The sequence below is a fragment of the Microcaecilia unicolor genome, chromosome 3 (genome assembly GCF_901765095.1).
Source record: "Microcaecilia unicolor chromosome 3, aMicUni1.1, whole genome shotgun sequence".
NCBI classification, from domain to species: domain Eukaryota; kingdom Metazoa; phylum Chordata; class Amphibia; order Gymnophiona; family Siphonopidae; genus Microcaecilia; species Microcaecilia unicolor.
In genome coordinates, this window is record NC_044033.1 from 56,043,663 (window position 1) to 56,056,454 (window position 12,792).

Here is a 12,792-nt window from a genome sequence, read left to right on the forward strand (position 1 = left end):
ACGGCCCCCAACACCGATGCCACTTTGGTTCTGATGATGATTGCCACCAAGGCAGGCTCTCCGATGGTGAGGGAAGCTTCACCAGTGTCAAGGCATGCACCGACCTCTCAACGCCATTCTTGAGGCCATGGGTCTTCAAAGTCGAGGCAGGCCCGATCTCGGAAATCCCTGAGTGAAGTGCTGACATCGAAGAGGTGCACTCGTGGGAGTCTGAACAGGATCCCAGGTACTTTTCCTCTGATGAGTCCTATGAGATACCTGGTCAAAATGACCCCGACAAAATACAAAAAAGCTCCAAACAAAACAAGCTCCCGACATGATAGTCCCTGACATAACAGCCACTGTCAAAACGTCCTGCCTACAATATAACCCTTGACAAGTGAGCCATATGACAAAAGGGCCCGATCATGCTGCCGTGAATATGGGACTGCATTTTATTCCTAATAATATTACCTTGCCAGACAGGATAAGGTTGGTAAGAGTATGAAAATGACAATATTGTTTTGTGTTTTGTTTTTAATTAGCACGTTGATTGAAGAATAGTTTCTTTAAATAGCAGAACAGATCATGAATACCAGTTTGTAGCTATGGAATTTTGTTTATATATGCTTTATGCAATTGAATGCTGCTAGGAGTCTTTATCAGTGAAGATTTCAGTTGTAGTTTATTATATTTTTTGTGATGCTATTTTTTCTTAGGGGGCTGTTTTGTGTAGGGGCTATTTTTGTCAAGGGTTTTGTGGGAGAGGGCTATTTTGTTAGGGTGTGAAATATCAAGGGTTTTTTTGTCAGGGCTATTATGACTGGGGGCCGTCCTATGGGATTCCTTCAGAACCTTCCCCTCCACCTGAGAGCTTCTCTTTCACCTCGTTTGTGTGGGAAATGGCTGAGGCCATACCCTTCCTCATAGAAGTGGAAGATGAGCCCAGGTCTAAGATGCACGAGGTCCTGGACTACACCTCTCCACCTAAGGAGGCAGTGATGGCCCCCCTGCTTGAGGTACTCAAGGCAGTCCTTATGCGGAACTGGGCGTCCCCTCTGTTTGTCCCTATGGTCCCCAAAAAAGTTGACACCCAGTATCAGATCCACGGAGAACGTGGGTTGGCAAGGTCTCAGTTACCCCACAACTCCATGGTGGTGGATGCTGTTCTCAAGAGAGCCAAGAGTACTAGGGATTGGGCTTTGGCACCCCCAGGCAGAGAAGCTGTTAAATTGTTCGTGAGCCCTTGTGCCCAGGCCGAGACTTAGGAAGGACTTTTGCCAAGGCTTAGGGTGGACCAATCAGGCGCAAAGCAAAACCCCGGCCACAAAACCCTGCACATTCAGGACAAACAACTAGCACCACCAGAAAAAGGGAGATAGACCATTCAGACGGGCCTCACGGCTGAACGGGAACCCACTTGTACAGAGTCCAAGCTTGTGAGCCTCACGACCGAACTGGAACCAAGTCCACACTGGGGAAGGGAAAATGAACAACGAGGGGTCCCAAAAGGGACTGGCGCACATGCAACGCACACAGCAGTAGCTAGTGACACAAGGGAAGGGTGACAGACCAGAAGCTGGCAGATACAAGCTATATCCAAAATATAGAACAGGAAAAGTTCTCTACGATGACGAATCACAGAAGGCAAAAGTAGAGACTAATAGACGATTCACCACTGACTAACGACCCGACACGGCCTGTGTCGGGTCGTTATCTCTGATATAATAAAGACTGTTGGACTCGCGTCTCCAGTGGTGAATCGTCTATTAGTCTCTACTTTTGCCTTCTGAGATACAAGCTATAACCAGGGGAAGATAAAGTCAAGGACAGAATGGGACACAGACTATAAGAGCGAAGCTCCACAGGAACACTCTAGGCTTTAACACAGCACACACATACACTAGGCTGTGCCACACAGCACCCAAATACACTAGGCTGTGCCACACAGCACTCAAGGGTCAAGGGAATCCACACACGAGTACGCAAGGCAGTGCCACAGAGTCAGATAACAGATACTAGAGGCAAAGGGAAAAGCAAGCAAACAGGAAAGGCTGCCTATACATACAACAAGCAGATAAGGGCAATGTTCACAAGAATCAGGAGACAAGCACAGCAGACAAAGCGTAAAAGCAGGCTAAAGGGCAGGGCTGCTAACAAATCAGGGAGAGGCAGGCTTACACTGCAGTTAAAGGATAAAAGCTAACAAAGGGGAAAAACAACGTTCTTACCAGAGCTCAGTCAGCACAGAGAGAGAGAGAGAGAGAGAAACAGAGCACCCACAGGTGCAGGGAAGCAAGGTAATCAGGGAAAGCAGCTTAGCTAGGGAAACAAACTAGCATACACTGGAAACAACCAGCACACAGAGAAGCTGTGAGCAATGAGAGGAGTAAACAAACTCCCACGAAAGCACGGTGTGCTACAAACACAGACAGGGTAACAGGCTTCAGCTGACAGGGATCAAACGCTAAAGAGAAAAATGTACCAGACCACTATGCTCATTGCCCATATTCAATCATGCCAGCTCTTCATGAACGTCTGCTTGCGGAACCCAGTGAGGCAGCTGTCTGACTTGGTTGATACACTTCCTCAGGAGCACGCTGAGCCTTTTTGCCAGCTGGTCAAGCAGCAGAAGGCGTGTCGCAAGTTCTTGGCCAGAGGCACCTACGACACTTTTGACGTGGCATCCAGAATCTCTGCCCAGGGTATAGCGATGTGCAGGCTCTCATGGCTGCGTGTCTCTGACCTGGACCATTCGGTCAGGCAGAAAATGGCAGATGCCCCATGGTGGAGGGATAAGCTTTTCCGAGGGAAAGTCGAAGAACTAGTTGACCAGATCAAGAAGCATACTGATGCTATGTCTTCTCTCTGCAGCCGGGCACATTCTGCTGCCACCTCCTCATCCAGGAGGTATTTTGGTGGGTCCCGGAGTACTTCTTATGCCTATTCTAGGCGTAGGTGTACCCTAGCGGTTCACAAGCCTGCTTAGGCTACACCCCAGCACGCTCGTTCTCGTCAACAGAGTGCGCCTAAGGCCCCTGCTGCTCCCCATCAAAAGCAAGGGATGGGCTTTTGACTGGCTTCAGCAGAGCATAGCCACCATAAGTGTCCGTGTCGGATGACTTACTGGTTTGGGGGGAGGTTACAATTTTTGTTTCATCAATGGTGGCCTCTCCAAATATCCGGTTAGGATACACCCTCAATCTGGTATCCAAACCTCCAAATTGTCCACCGAGGGCTCATATGTTCAGCTCTCAACATAAGCAGGTACTTGCAGAGGAACTCTCCGCCCTTCTAAAGGCCCATGTGGTTGAACCCGTTCCACCAGTTGAAGAATTGTAGGGATTCTATTCCAGGTACTTCTTTGTGCAGAAAAAGACAGGGTGGATGCGTCCCATCCTATACCTGAGGGCTCTGAACAAATTCCTGGTCTGAGAAAGGTTCAGGATGGTTTCCCTGGGCACCCTTCTTCCCATGATTCAGAAAAACGATTGGCTATTTTCTCTGGACTTGAATGGATGCATAGATACATATCCCGATACTACCAGCTCACAGGAAGTATCTTCGGTTTCGGCTGGGAACACACTTTCAGTACCGCATGTTGCGTTTTGGCCTCGTGTCAGCTCTCAGGGTGTTTACTAAATGTCAAGCGGTAGTTGCAGCGTCGCTATGCAGACTGGGAGTGCATATATTCTCTTATCTCGATGACTGGCTGGTGAAGAGCATCTCGGAGGATGGTGCTCGGGAGTCAATGCGGAAGACACTTCAGGTGCTCAAGCTTCTAGGGTTCGTAATACTACCCCTCCCATCTCTCCCCTGTCCAACATTTGGAATTCATAGGAGCCCTTCTCGATACGTGAACTGTTCAAGCCTATCTCCTGGAGACACATGCGGACAACCTTCTGTCCCTTGCGTCCAAGGTTCGGACATCATAGCAAGTCGCAGCTCGGCAGAGGATGAGGAGGTTGGGCCACATGGCTTCTACAGTATATGTTACACCCTTGGCACGTCTTCATATGAGATCTGCTCAGTGGACCCTGGCTTCTCAGTGGTATCAAGCTATGGGGAGCCTAGAAGACAACCTCGAAGTGTCCCCCGAGCTGATACGCTCTATTCAGTGGTGGACAATTTGATCCAATCTGACTTTGGGACTTCCATTTCAAATTCCTCAGCCACAAAACGTGCTGACGACGGATGCATCTCTCCTGGGGTGGGGGGCTCATGTAGATGGGCTTCACACTCAGTGAGCCTGCCCCCCCCCCCCCCCCCCCCCCCCAGTAAACAGCACTTCAGATCAACCTCTTGGAACTCAGAGCGATCTGGAATGCTCTGAATGCTTTCAGAGATTGGCTGTCCAACCAAATTATCTTAATTCATACAATCAGGTTGCAATGTGTTACACCAACAAGCGGGAAGCTGTCCAGATGTGACTCTGGGCACACCGTCATGTCATGTTTCTACAAGCCACTTATCTGGCAGGTGTAAACAACAGTCTGGCTGACAGACTGAGCAGGATAATGCAACTTGAAGAGTGGTCCCTTAATATGGGTGTAGCCCGTAAGATCTTCCGAGCGTGGGGCACCCCCTCTGTGGATCTTTTTGCCAGACTTCAGGCCTTGCTTTGAAGAACACTGTTCTAAAGACTTTCAGAGATTGGCTGATCCACAAAATTGTTCTCATCCAAACAAGCAGGTAGGCATGTGATTGTACCTCATGTCAGGAGGGGCTCGAGTTACGGTTTTGGTATCAGAACACAGCATGGTGCTCAGAGCTACTTACCTAGACGAGAAGATTGGAGTGTTTTCTGACCCTTATCACTCAGAACAAGGGGTCGCTTCTACATCCCAACTTCCAGTCTCTGGCTCTCACAGCCTGGATGTTGAGAGCCTAGAATTCGTTTCCTTGGGTCTTTCGGAGGGTGTCTCCCGAGTCTTGCTTACTTCCAGGAATGATTCCACTAAGAGGTGTTACTCTTTCAAGTGGAGGAGGCTTGCCGTCTGGTGTGACAGCAAGGCCGTAGATCCTCTATCTTGTCCTACACAGACCCTGCTTGAAAACCTTCTACACTTGTCAGAGTCTGGTCTTAAGACCAACTCCGTAAGGGCTCACCTTAGTGCAATCAGTGCTTATCAACGTGTAGAAGGTAAGCCTATCTCTGGACAGCCTTTAGTTGTTCACTTAATGATAGGTTTGCTTTTGTCAAAGCCCCCTGTCAAACCTCCGCCAGTGTCATGGGATCTCAGTGGTGGTCTCACCCAGCTGATGAAAGCTCCTTTTGAGCCACTGAATTCCTGCAACCTGAAGTACTTGACCTGGAAGGTCATTTTCTTGTTGCCTGTTACTTCAGCTTTTAGGGTCAGTGAGCTTCAGGCCCTAGTAGTGGATGCACCTTTTGCTAAGTTTCATCACACAGAGTAAGCCTCCGCATGCACCCTAAGTTCCTACCGAAGGTGGTGTCGGAGAATTGTCTTGCCAACATTTTTTCCCCGCTCTCGTGCCCACCTTGGTGAAAGCAGCTTGCACACCTTGGACTGCAAGAGAGCATTGGACTTTTATGTGGAATGGACGAAGCCCTTCAGACAGTCCAGGAGGGGAGTCGCAATCGGGAAAACGTACAATTTCCAATTGGCTAGCAGATTGCATTTCCTTCACTTATGGCCAAGCTGTGCTGACTCTGGAGGGTCATGTCACGGCTCATAATGTCAGAGCCATGTCTGCATCAGTGGCTCACTTAGCCTCCATTGAAGAGATTTGCAAAGCTACGACGTGGTCTTCAGTCCAAACATTGACTTCGCATTACTGCCTTGAGCAGGATACCCGACGCGACAGTCAGTTTGGGCAGACGGTGCTGCAGAATCTGTTTGAGGTTTAGAATCCAACTCCACCCATGAAGGCCTGTTTTTATTCTGTTCCAGGCTGCAGTCTCAACTAGTTGTGTATATAGTTTCAGGTTAATCTACGTTATGTCGTTGCAAGGCCCAATTGACCTATGTTATTTTGCATGAGCCTGGATGCTAGGGATACCCCAGTTGTGAAAACAACTCAGCCTGCTTGTCCTCAGAGAAAGCGAAGATACTTACCTGTAGCAGGTATTCTCCGAGGACAGCAGGCTGATTATTCTCACATTCCCACCCACCTCCCCTTGGAGTTGTTTGTTTCTTTATGCTGTCACCAGGGAGAGCACTCCCGGTACAATCAAGAAACAAATGTCCACCAGCAACTTCAATCTTAAGGCTTTTGTTCCATGCAGGTTTCTAGTACACCTGATACACGGTTCCACAGCAGCATTCACCTTCAATCTTAAACACATGTAAGCCACCTGAAAGGGTGTGGCAAATAGTCCCCTTTAAGCAGTAGGCTGCCAGCACCTACCAGGATTCAATACAGGCTCACAGTCAGCTTCAGTCTGGGCTCTTTATCCAGTGCACAGTAAACAGTAATTCAATTCCCAAGACAAACAGTTCATTCAGTTCATCATCCCAGTTAAATCACAACTTAGCCTTTACCTTCAGGAGGTTTCAATACTTTAGGGACTTCTCACACCCAAGGGATTTTCCCTGCAACTGGTTCTCTCTCACTTCTCTCCTCCTGAACTGAACTCCTCTGGGACTCCTTCCCACCTGCCTAATCAATCCCTGGCTTCTGCTCTCACAACCAATCATTCTCCTTCCACTTGCTTCCCCCACACCCATATCAGCTGAATTAAGCATTAGACTAATTAGGAGCTCCTGCACACAGGGTTTCCTATCTCTCTTTCCCCCTAGTGGCAGCCACTCTACACATCCTGCCAGCTTACACCCGTGTCTTCCTTGATTGCAGCTAGGGGTCCAGTCCGGGCTCTTCATCTCACCCCCTGGCTCCTTGCCTGCAATGCCTTCTGGGACTTGTATTTCAAACTGACACTGCCTTAACCCAACTCTCCTGGATGTGACTTTATCACAATGCTTTAGAACTTAACTGAAGAGCTCAGGCTGGAAGTCAGTCCGTGCTGTGTGCGCTGCACCGCACCAGAAGGCTCTGGCAAACTTTTATTTTTTTGCTATGTTACGCCAGTTCCCGGGCCGATGCGGATCGTCGACCCGGTTGTGATAGTATTCAGCCTGCTGTTGGAGAATACCTACTACAGGTAAGTATCTTCGCTTTACCAATTCTGAACTTTACACATTGGTACTCTTTAGTTTTTATACTTTGAAACCATATGTAGACTTTAAATATGACAAAAATGTATTTATCTTTTGTTGCATTTAGGTTGAAACATGCAGGAACTCTGTGCACAGGTAACCAGCAGCTTACTGCAGTTCTCAGAAGTGACTGTTCAGGCCTTGGGGGAAGATGAGATTACCTTAGATTCTGTACTTCGTGGAAAGTTTACCACAGGTAATATATATACATATATATAGTATTTATATACACTGTGACTATTATGACTTATCTGAATACTCTTCCAAGATGGGATGATTAGTTATAAAATACAAACATGCTCAGTTATTCTTACAAGTGGGTCGACGATCTGCGTTGGCCCGGGAATCAGCATACTACACATCAAAAAGAAAAAACTTTGGTGTAGAGCCTTTGGGTGCGCGTGCTGCACCGTGCACATGTGCGGAGTGCCTTCCCATCCGCACTTGGTTGATTTTTCTCCACATGAGCAGCGTTTTTTTTTTTTTTTGCAGTCGCTCTTTTTTTTTTTTAAATGAAATTTTTTGTGTTCTTCTCTCCCTGTACTATTGTTTCACCCTCCCTCCCCTTAAAAAAAAACCCCAAAAAACCTGTTATTTATTTTTTAGTTTTTTGAGCCCGTGTATAAGTTTTCTTTATTTTTTTTGTTGCGGGCTGCACTTAGGCCTGCTCAGTCAGGCTTCTCATTTTTGTGCTTTTATTTTTCGGCACAATGAAGTCTCTTAATTTTGCCGAGGCTGTTTTCCCTTCTATGTCATCGAAGACCCCCAGTGGCTGCAAACGTTGTATTGTGCAACTGGACCATCTTGGGTACTGATACACATTCTTGATGTATTCAGTGTCTTGGGCCCGACCATAGCCCGGCAAATTGTGTCCTTTCGAAAAGGATGTAAATTTCCTGAGAAGCTCAGAGAGAGAAACTTTTTGGAGCTCAATCTGGTCCTTCTACATTGGCATCAAGAGAGGCATCGAAATTGGGAGTTGAGGTAGAGATGGCTGCTGCGAGGCCCAGAGACACTGGGAGCAGTGAGGTGTTGAGGTGGTCTCCACCTGTTTCGAGGCCTCCTGCTGTTCAGGCTCCCCAGGACTGGCCTTTGTCGGACCCAACTCCGAGGCGACAGGAGGATTTAACGTCGCCCTCGTTGGCACAGAGGAGTCTCGGTGAGGTGCATCGGGCGAAGACCAAGAAGCACAGACACCACTCTTTTTGCCATCTGGTCAAGCATTAGAAGGCATGTCGCAGAAGCACTTACAACGCTTTTGACGTGGCATCCAGGATCTCTGCCCAGGGTATAGCGATGCACAGACTCTCATGGCTGCATGTCTCTGACCTGGACCATTCGGTCCAGCAGTGAATGGTGGATGTTTCTTGCCGGGGTGGGGGTAATCTTTTTGGATAGAAGGTTGAGGAGCTGGTTTGATCACATCAAGAAGCACACTGATGCCATGTCTTCTTCTCTCCCACCAGGCGCCTTCTGCCACCACCTCCTCATCTAGGAGGTATTTTGGTGGGCCACGGAGTGCTTCTAATGCCTGTTCTAGGCGTAGGTGTGCTGCTGCAGCTTGCTAGCTTGCTCAGGCTGCAACCCAGCTCGCTCATTCTCATCAACAGCGTGCGCCCAATGCCCCTGCTGCTCCTCATCAAAAGCAAGGGATGGGATATTGACTAGCTCCAACAGAGCATAGCCACCATAAGTGTCTGTGCTGGACGACTTACTGGTTGTGGGGAGGTTAAAATATTTTCACCAAAGGTGGCCTCTCATTACCTCCAACCAGTGGGTTCTTCAAATAGTTCGGCTAGGATACACCCTCAATTTGATATCCAAACCTCCAAGTTGCCCACTGAGATCTCATTCATTCAGCTGTCATACAAGCAGGTACTTGCAGAGGAACTCTCCGCCCTTCTAAAGGCCCATGCGGTCGAACCCGTTCCACCAGGGGAAGAAGGGTTGGGATTCTATTCCAGGTACTTCCTTGTGCAGAAAAAGACAGGGGGGATGTATCCCGTCCTAGACCTAAGGGTCCTGAATAAATTTCTAATCCGAGAAAAGTTCAGGATGGTTTCCCAGGGCACCCTTCTTCCCATGACTCAGGAGAACGATTGGCTGTGCTCTCTGGACTTGAAGGATGCTTGTACACACATCCTGATGCTTTCAGCTCACAGGAAGTATCTTCGGTTTCGGTTGGGAACACATCACTTTCAGTACCGCATGTTGCGTTTTGGCCTCGTGTCAGCTCCCAGGGTGTTTACAAAATGTCTAGCAGTAGTTGCAGCGTCGCTACGCAGACTGGGGGTGCACGTCTTCACATGAGATCTCCTCAATGGACCCTGGCTTTTCTGTGGTATCAAGGCACGGGAGGTCGGGAGGTTGTCATCCGAGTGTTCCCGGAGCTTGTGCACTCTCTACAATGGTAGACAATTCAGTTCAATCTGACTTTGGGATGTTGAGAGCCTAGAATTTGCTTTCTTGGGTCTTACGGAGGGTTTCTCCTGAGTCTTGCTGGCTTCCAAGAAAGATTCCACAAAGAGGTGTTACTCTTTTAAATGGAGGAGGTTTGCTGTCTGTTGTGACAGCAAGGCCATAGATCCCCTTTCTTGTCCTACACATACTCTGCTTGAATACCCTCTGCACTTATCAGAGTCTGGTCTTAAGACCAACTCCGCAAGGGTTCACCTTAGTGCTATTAGTGCTTATAAATGTGTAGAAGGTAAGCCTATCTCTGGACAGCCTTTGGTTCGCTTAATGAGAGGTTTGCTTTTGTCAAAGCCCCCTGTCAAACCTCCACCAGTGTCATGGGATCTCAGTGGTGGTCTCACCCAGCTGATGAAAGCTCCTTTTGAGCCACTGAATTTCTGCCATCTGAAGTACTTGACCTGGAAGGTCATTTTCTTCAGCTCGTAGGGTCAGTGAGTTTCAGGCCTTAGTAGTAGATGCACCTTATACTAAGTTTCATCACAACAGAGTAGTCCTCCAGATGCACCCTAAGTTCCTGCTGAGGTGCTGTTGGAGTTCCATCTGAACCAGTTGATTGTCTTGCCAACATTTTTCCCTGTCCTCATGCCCACCCTGGCGATACAGCTTGCACACCTTGGACTGCAAGAGAGCATTGGCCTTTTACATGGAGCAGACGAAGCTCTTCAGACAGTCCGCCCAGTTGTTTGTTTTGATCCCAACAGGAGGAGATTCGCCATCGGTAAACGCACCATTTCCAGTTGGCTAGCAGGTTGCATTTCCTTTGCTTATGCCTGAGCTGGGCTGTCTCTGGAGGGTCATGTCATGGCTCATAATGTCAGAGCCATTTCTGCGTCAGTTGCTCACTTAAAGCCAGCCTCCACTGAAGAAATTTGCAAAGCTGCAACGTGGTTTTCAGTCCACACATTCACATGTCACTACTTCCTTGAGCAGGATACCAGATGCGATAGTCGGTTTGGGCAGTCAGCGTTGCAGAATCTGTTTGGGGTTTAGAATCCAACTCCATCCTCCTAGGCCCGGTTTGTTCTTTTCCAGACTGCATTCTTAGCTAGTTTGTATATAGTTTCAGGTTAATCTATGCCCAGTTAACCAGTGTTGTTTTGGGTGAGCCTGGATGCCACTTGTGAGAATAACTCAGCCTGCTTGTCCTCGGAAAAAGCGAAGTTACTTACCTGTAGCGGGTATTCTCCAAAGACAGCAGTTTGATAATTCTCACAATCCCGCCCACATCCCCTTGGAGTTGTTTCTTTTTCTTTTTTTCTTATGCTTTTGGATTAAGCTTAGGAACACGGTCACGCGGCGGGCGGGAAGGCTGTAGCAAAGTTTTTTTTTTTTTTTTGTTTGTTTGTTTGTTTTTGTTTTTTGCTATGCTTTATGCCGATTCCCGGGCTGATGCGGATTCTCGACCCACTTGTGAGAATGATCAGCCTGCTGTCCTTGGAGAATACCTGGTACAGGTAAGTATCTTTGCTTTATTAACTATTTGTATGTATTGTCCAATAAAAAGGGATTTCAGTATTGGAAAAACATACCCGACCAACTGGGTTGGCCAGTTAAACATTAAACATAAGTACATAAGTACATAAGTAATGCCATACTGGGAAAAGACCAAGGGTCCTTCGAGCCCAGCATCCTGTCCACGACAGCGGCCAATCCAGGCCAAGGGCACCTGGCAAGCTTCCCAAACGTACAAACATTCTATACATGTTATTCCTGGAATTTTGGATTTTTCCAAGTCCGTTTAGTAGCGGTTTATGGACTTGTCCTTTAGGAAACCGTCCAACCCCTTTTTAAACTCTGCTAAGCTAACCGCCTTCACCACTTTCTCCGGCAACGAATTCCAGAGTTTAATTACACGTTGGGTGAAGAAAAATTTTCTCCGATTTGTTTTAAATTTACTACACTGTAGTTTCATCGCATGCCCCCTAGTCCTAGTATTTTTGGAAAGCGTGAATAGATGCTTCACATCCACCTGTTCCACTCCACTCATTATTTTATATACCTCTATCATGTCTCCCCAAAGCCGTCTCTTCTCCAAGCTGTATAGCCCTAGCCTCCTTAGTCTTTCTTCATAGGGAAGTCGTCCCATCCCCGCTATCATTTTAGTCGCCCTTCGCTGCACCTTTTCCAATTCTACTATATCCTTCTTGAGATGCGGCGACCAGAATTGAACACAATACTCAAGGTGCGGTCGCACCATGGAGCGATACAACGGCATTATAACATCCTCACACCTGTTTTCCATACCTTTCCTAATAATACCCAACATTCTATTCGCTTTCTTAGCCGCAGCAGCACACTGAGCAGAAGGTTTCAGTGTGTTATCGACGACGACACCCAGATCCCTTTCTTGGTCCGTAACTCCTAACGTGGAACCTTGCATGACGTAGCTATAATTCGGGTTCTTTTTTCCCACATGCATCACCTTGCACTTGCTCACATTAAACATCATCTGCCATTTAGCCGCCCAGTCTCCCAGTCTTGTAAGGTCCTCTTGTAATTTTTCACAATCCTGTCGTGATTTAACGACTTTGAATAACTTTGTGTCATCAGCAAATTTAATTACCTCGCTAGTTACTCCCATCTCTAAATCATTTATAAAAGCAGCGGTCCTAACACGGACCCTTGAGGAACCCCACTAACTACCCTTCTCCATTGTGAATACTGCCCATTTAACCCCACTCTCTGTTTCCTATCCTTCAACCAGCTTTTAATCCACAATAGGACATTTCCTCCTATCCCATGACCCTCCAATTTCCTCTGTAGCCTTTCATGAGGTACCTTGTCAAACGCCTTTTGAAAATCCAGATACACAATATCAACCGACTCCCCTTTGTCCACATGTTTGTTCACTCCTTCAAAGAATTGAAGTAAATTGGTCCGGCAAGATTTCCCCACACAAAAGCCATGCTGACTTGGTCTCAGTAATCCATGTCCTCGGATGTGCTCTGTAATTTTGTTTTTAATAATAGCCTCTACCATTTTCCCAGGCACCGACGTCAGACTCACCGGTCTATAATTTCCCGGATCTCCCCTGGAGCCTTTTTTAAAAATGGGCGTTACATTGGCCACCCTCCAATCTTCCGGTACCACGCTCGATTTTAAGGATAAGTTGCATATCACTAGCAGTAGCTCCGCAAGCTCGTTTTTCAGTTCTATC

General features: G+C 47.5%; 1 protein-coding gene across 1 annotated transcript in view; it reads left to right on the forward strand.

The window, feature by feature from the left end:
- AHCTF1 (AT-hook containing transcription factor 1) overlaps positions 1-12,792 on the forward strand; it is a 553,711-nt gene that overhangs the window by 14,491 nt on the left and 526,428 nt on the right. The window contains 1 exon segment of the mRNA XM_030195951.1: positions 7,228-7,356. Within this exon segment, the coding sequence (XP_030051811.1) occupies positions 7,236-7,356 (121 nt within the window). The 5' untranslated portion in view covers positions 7,228-7,235.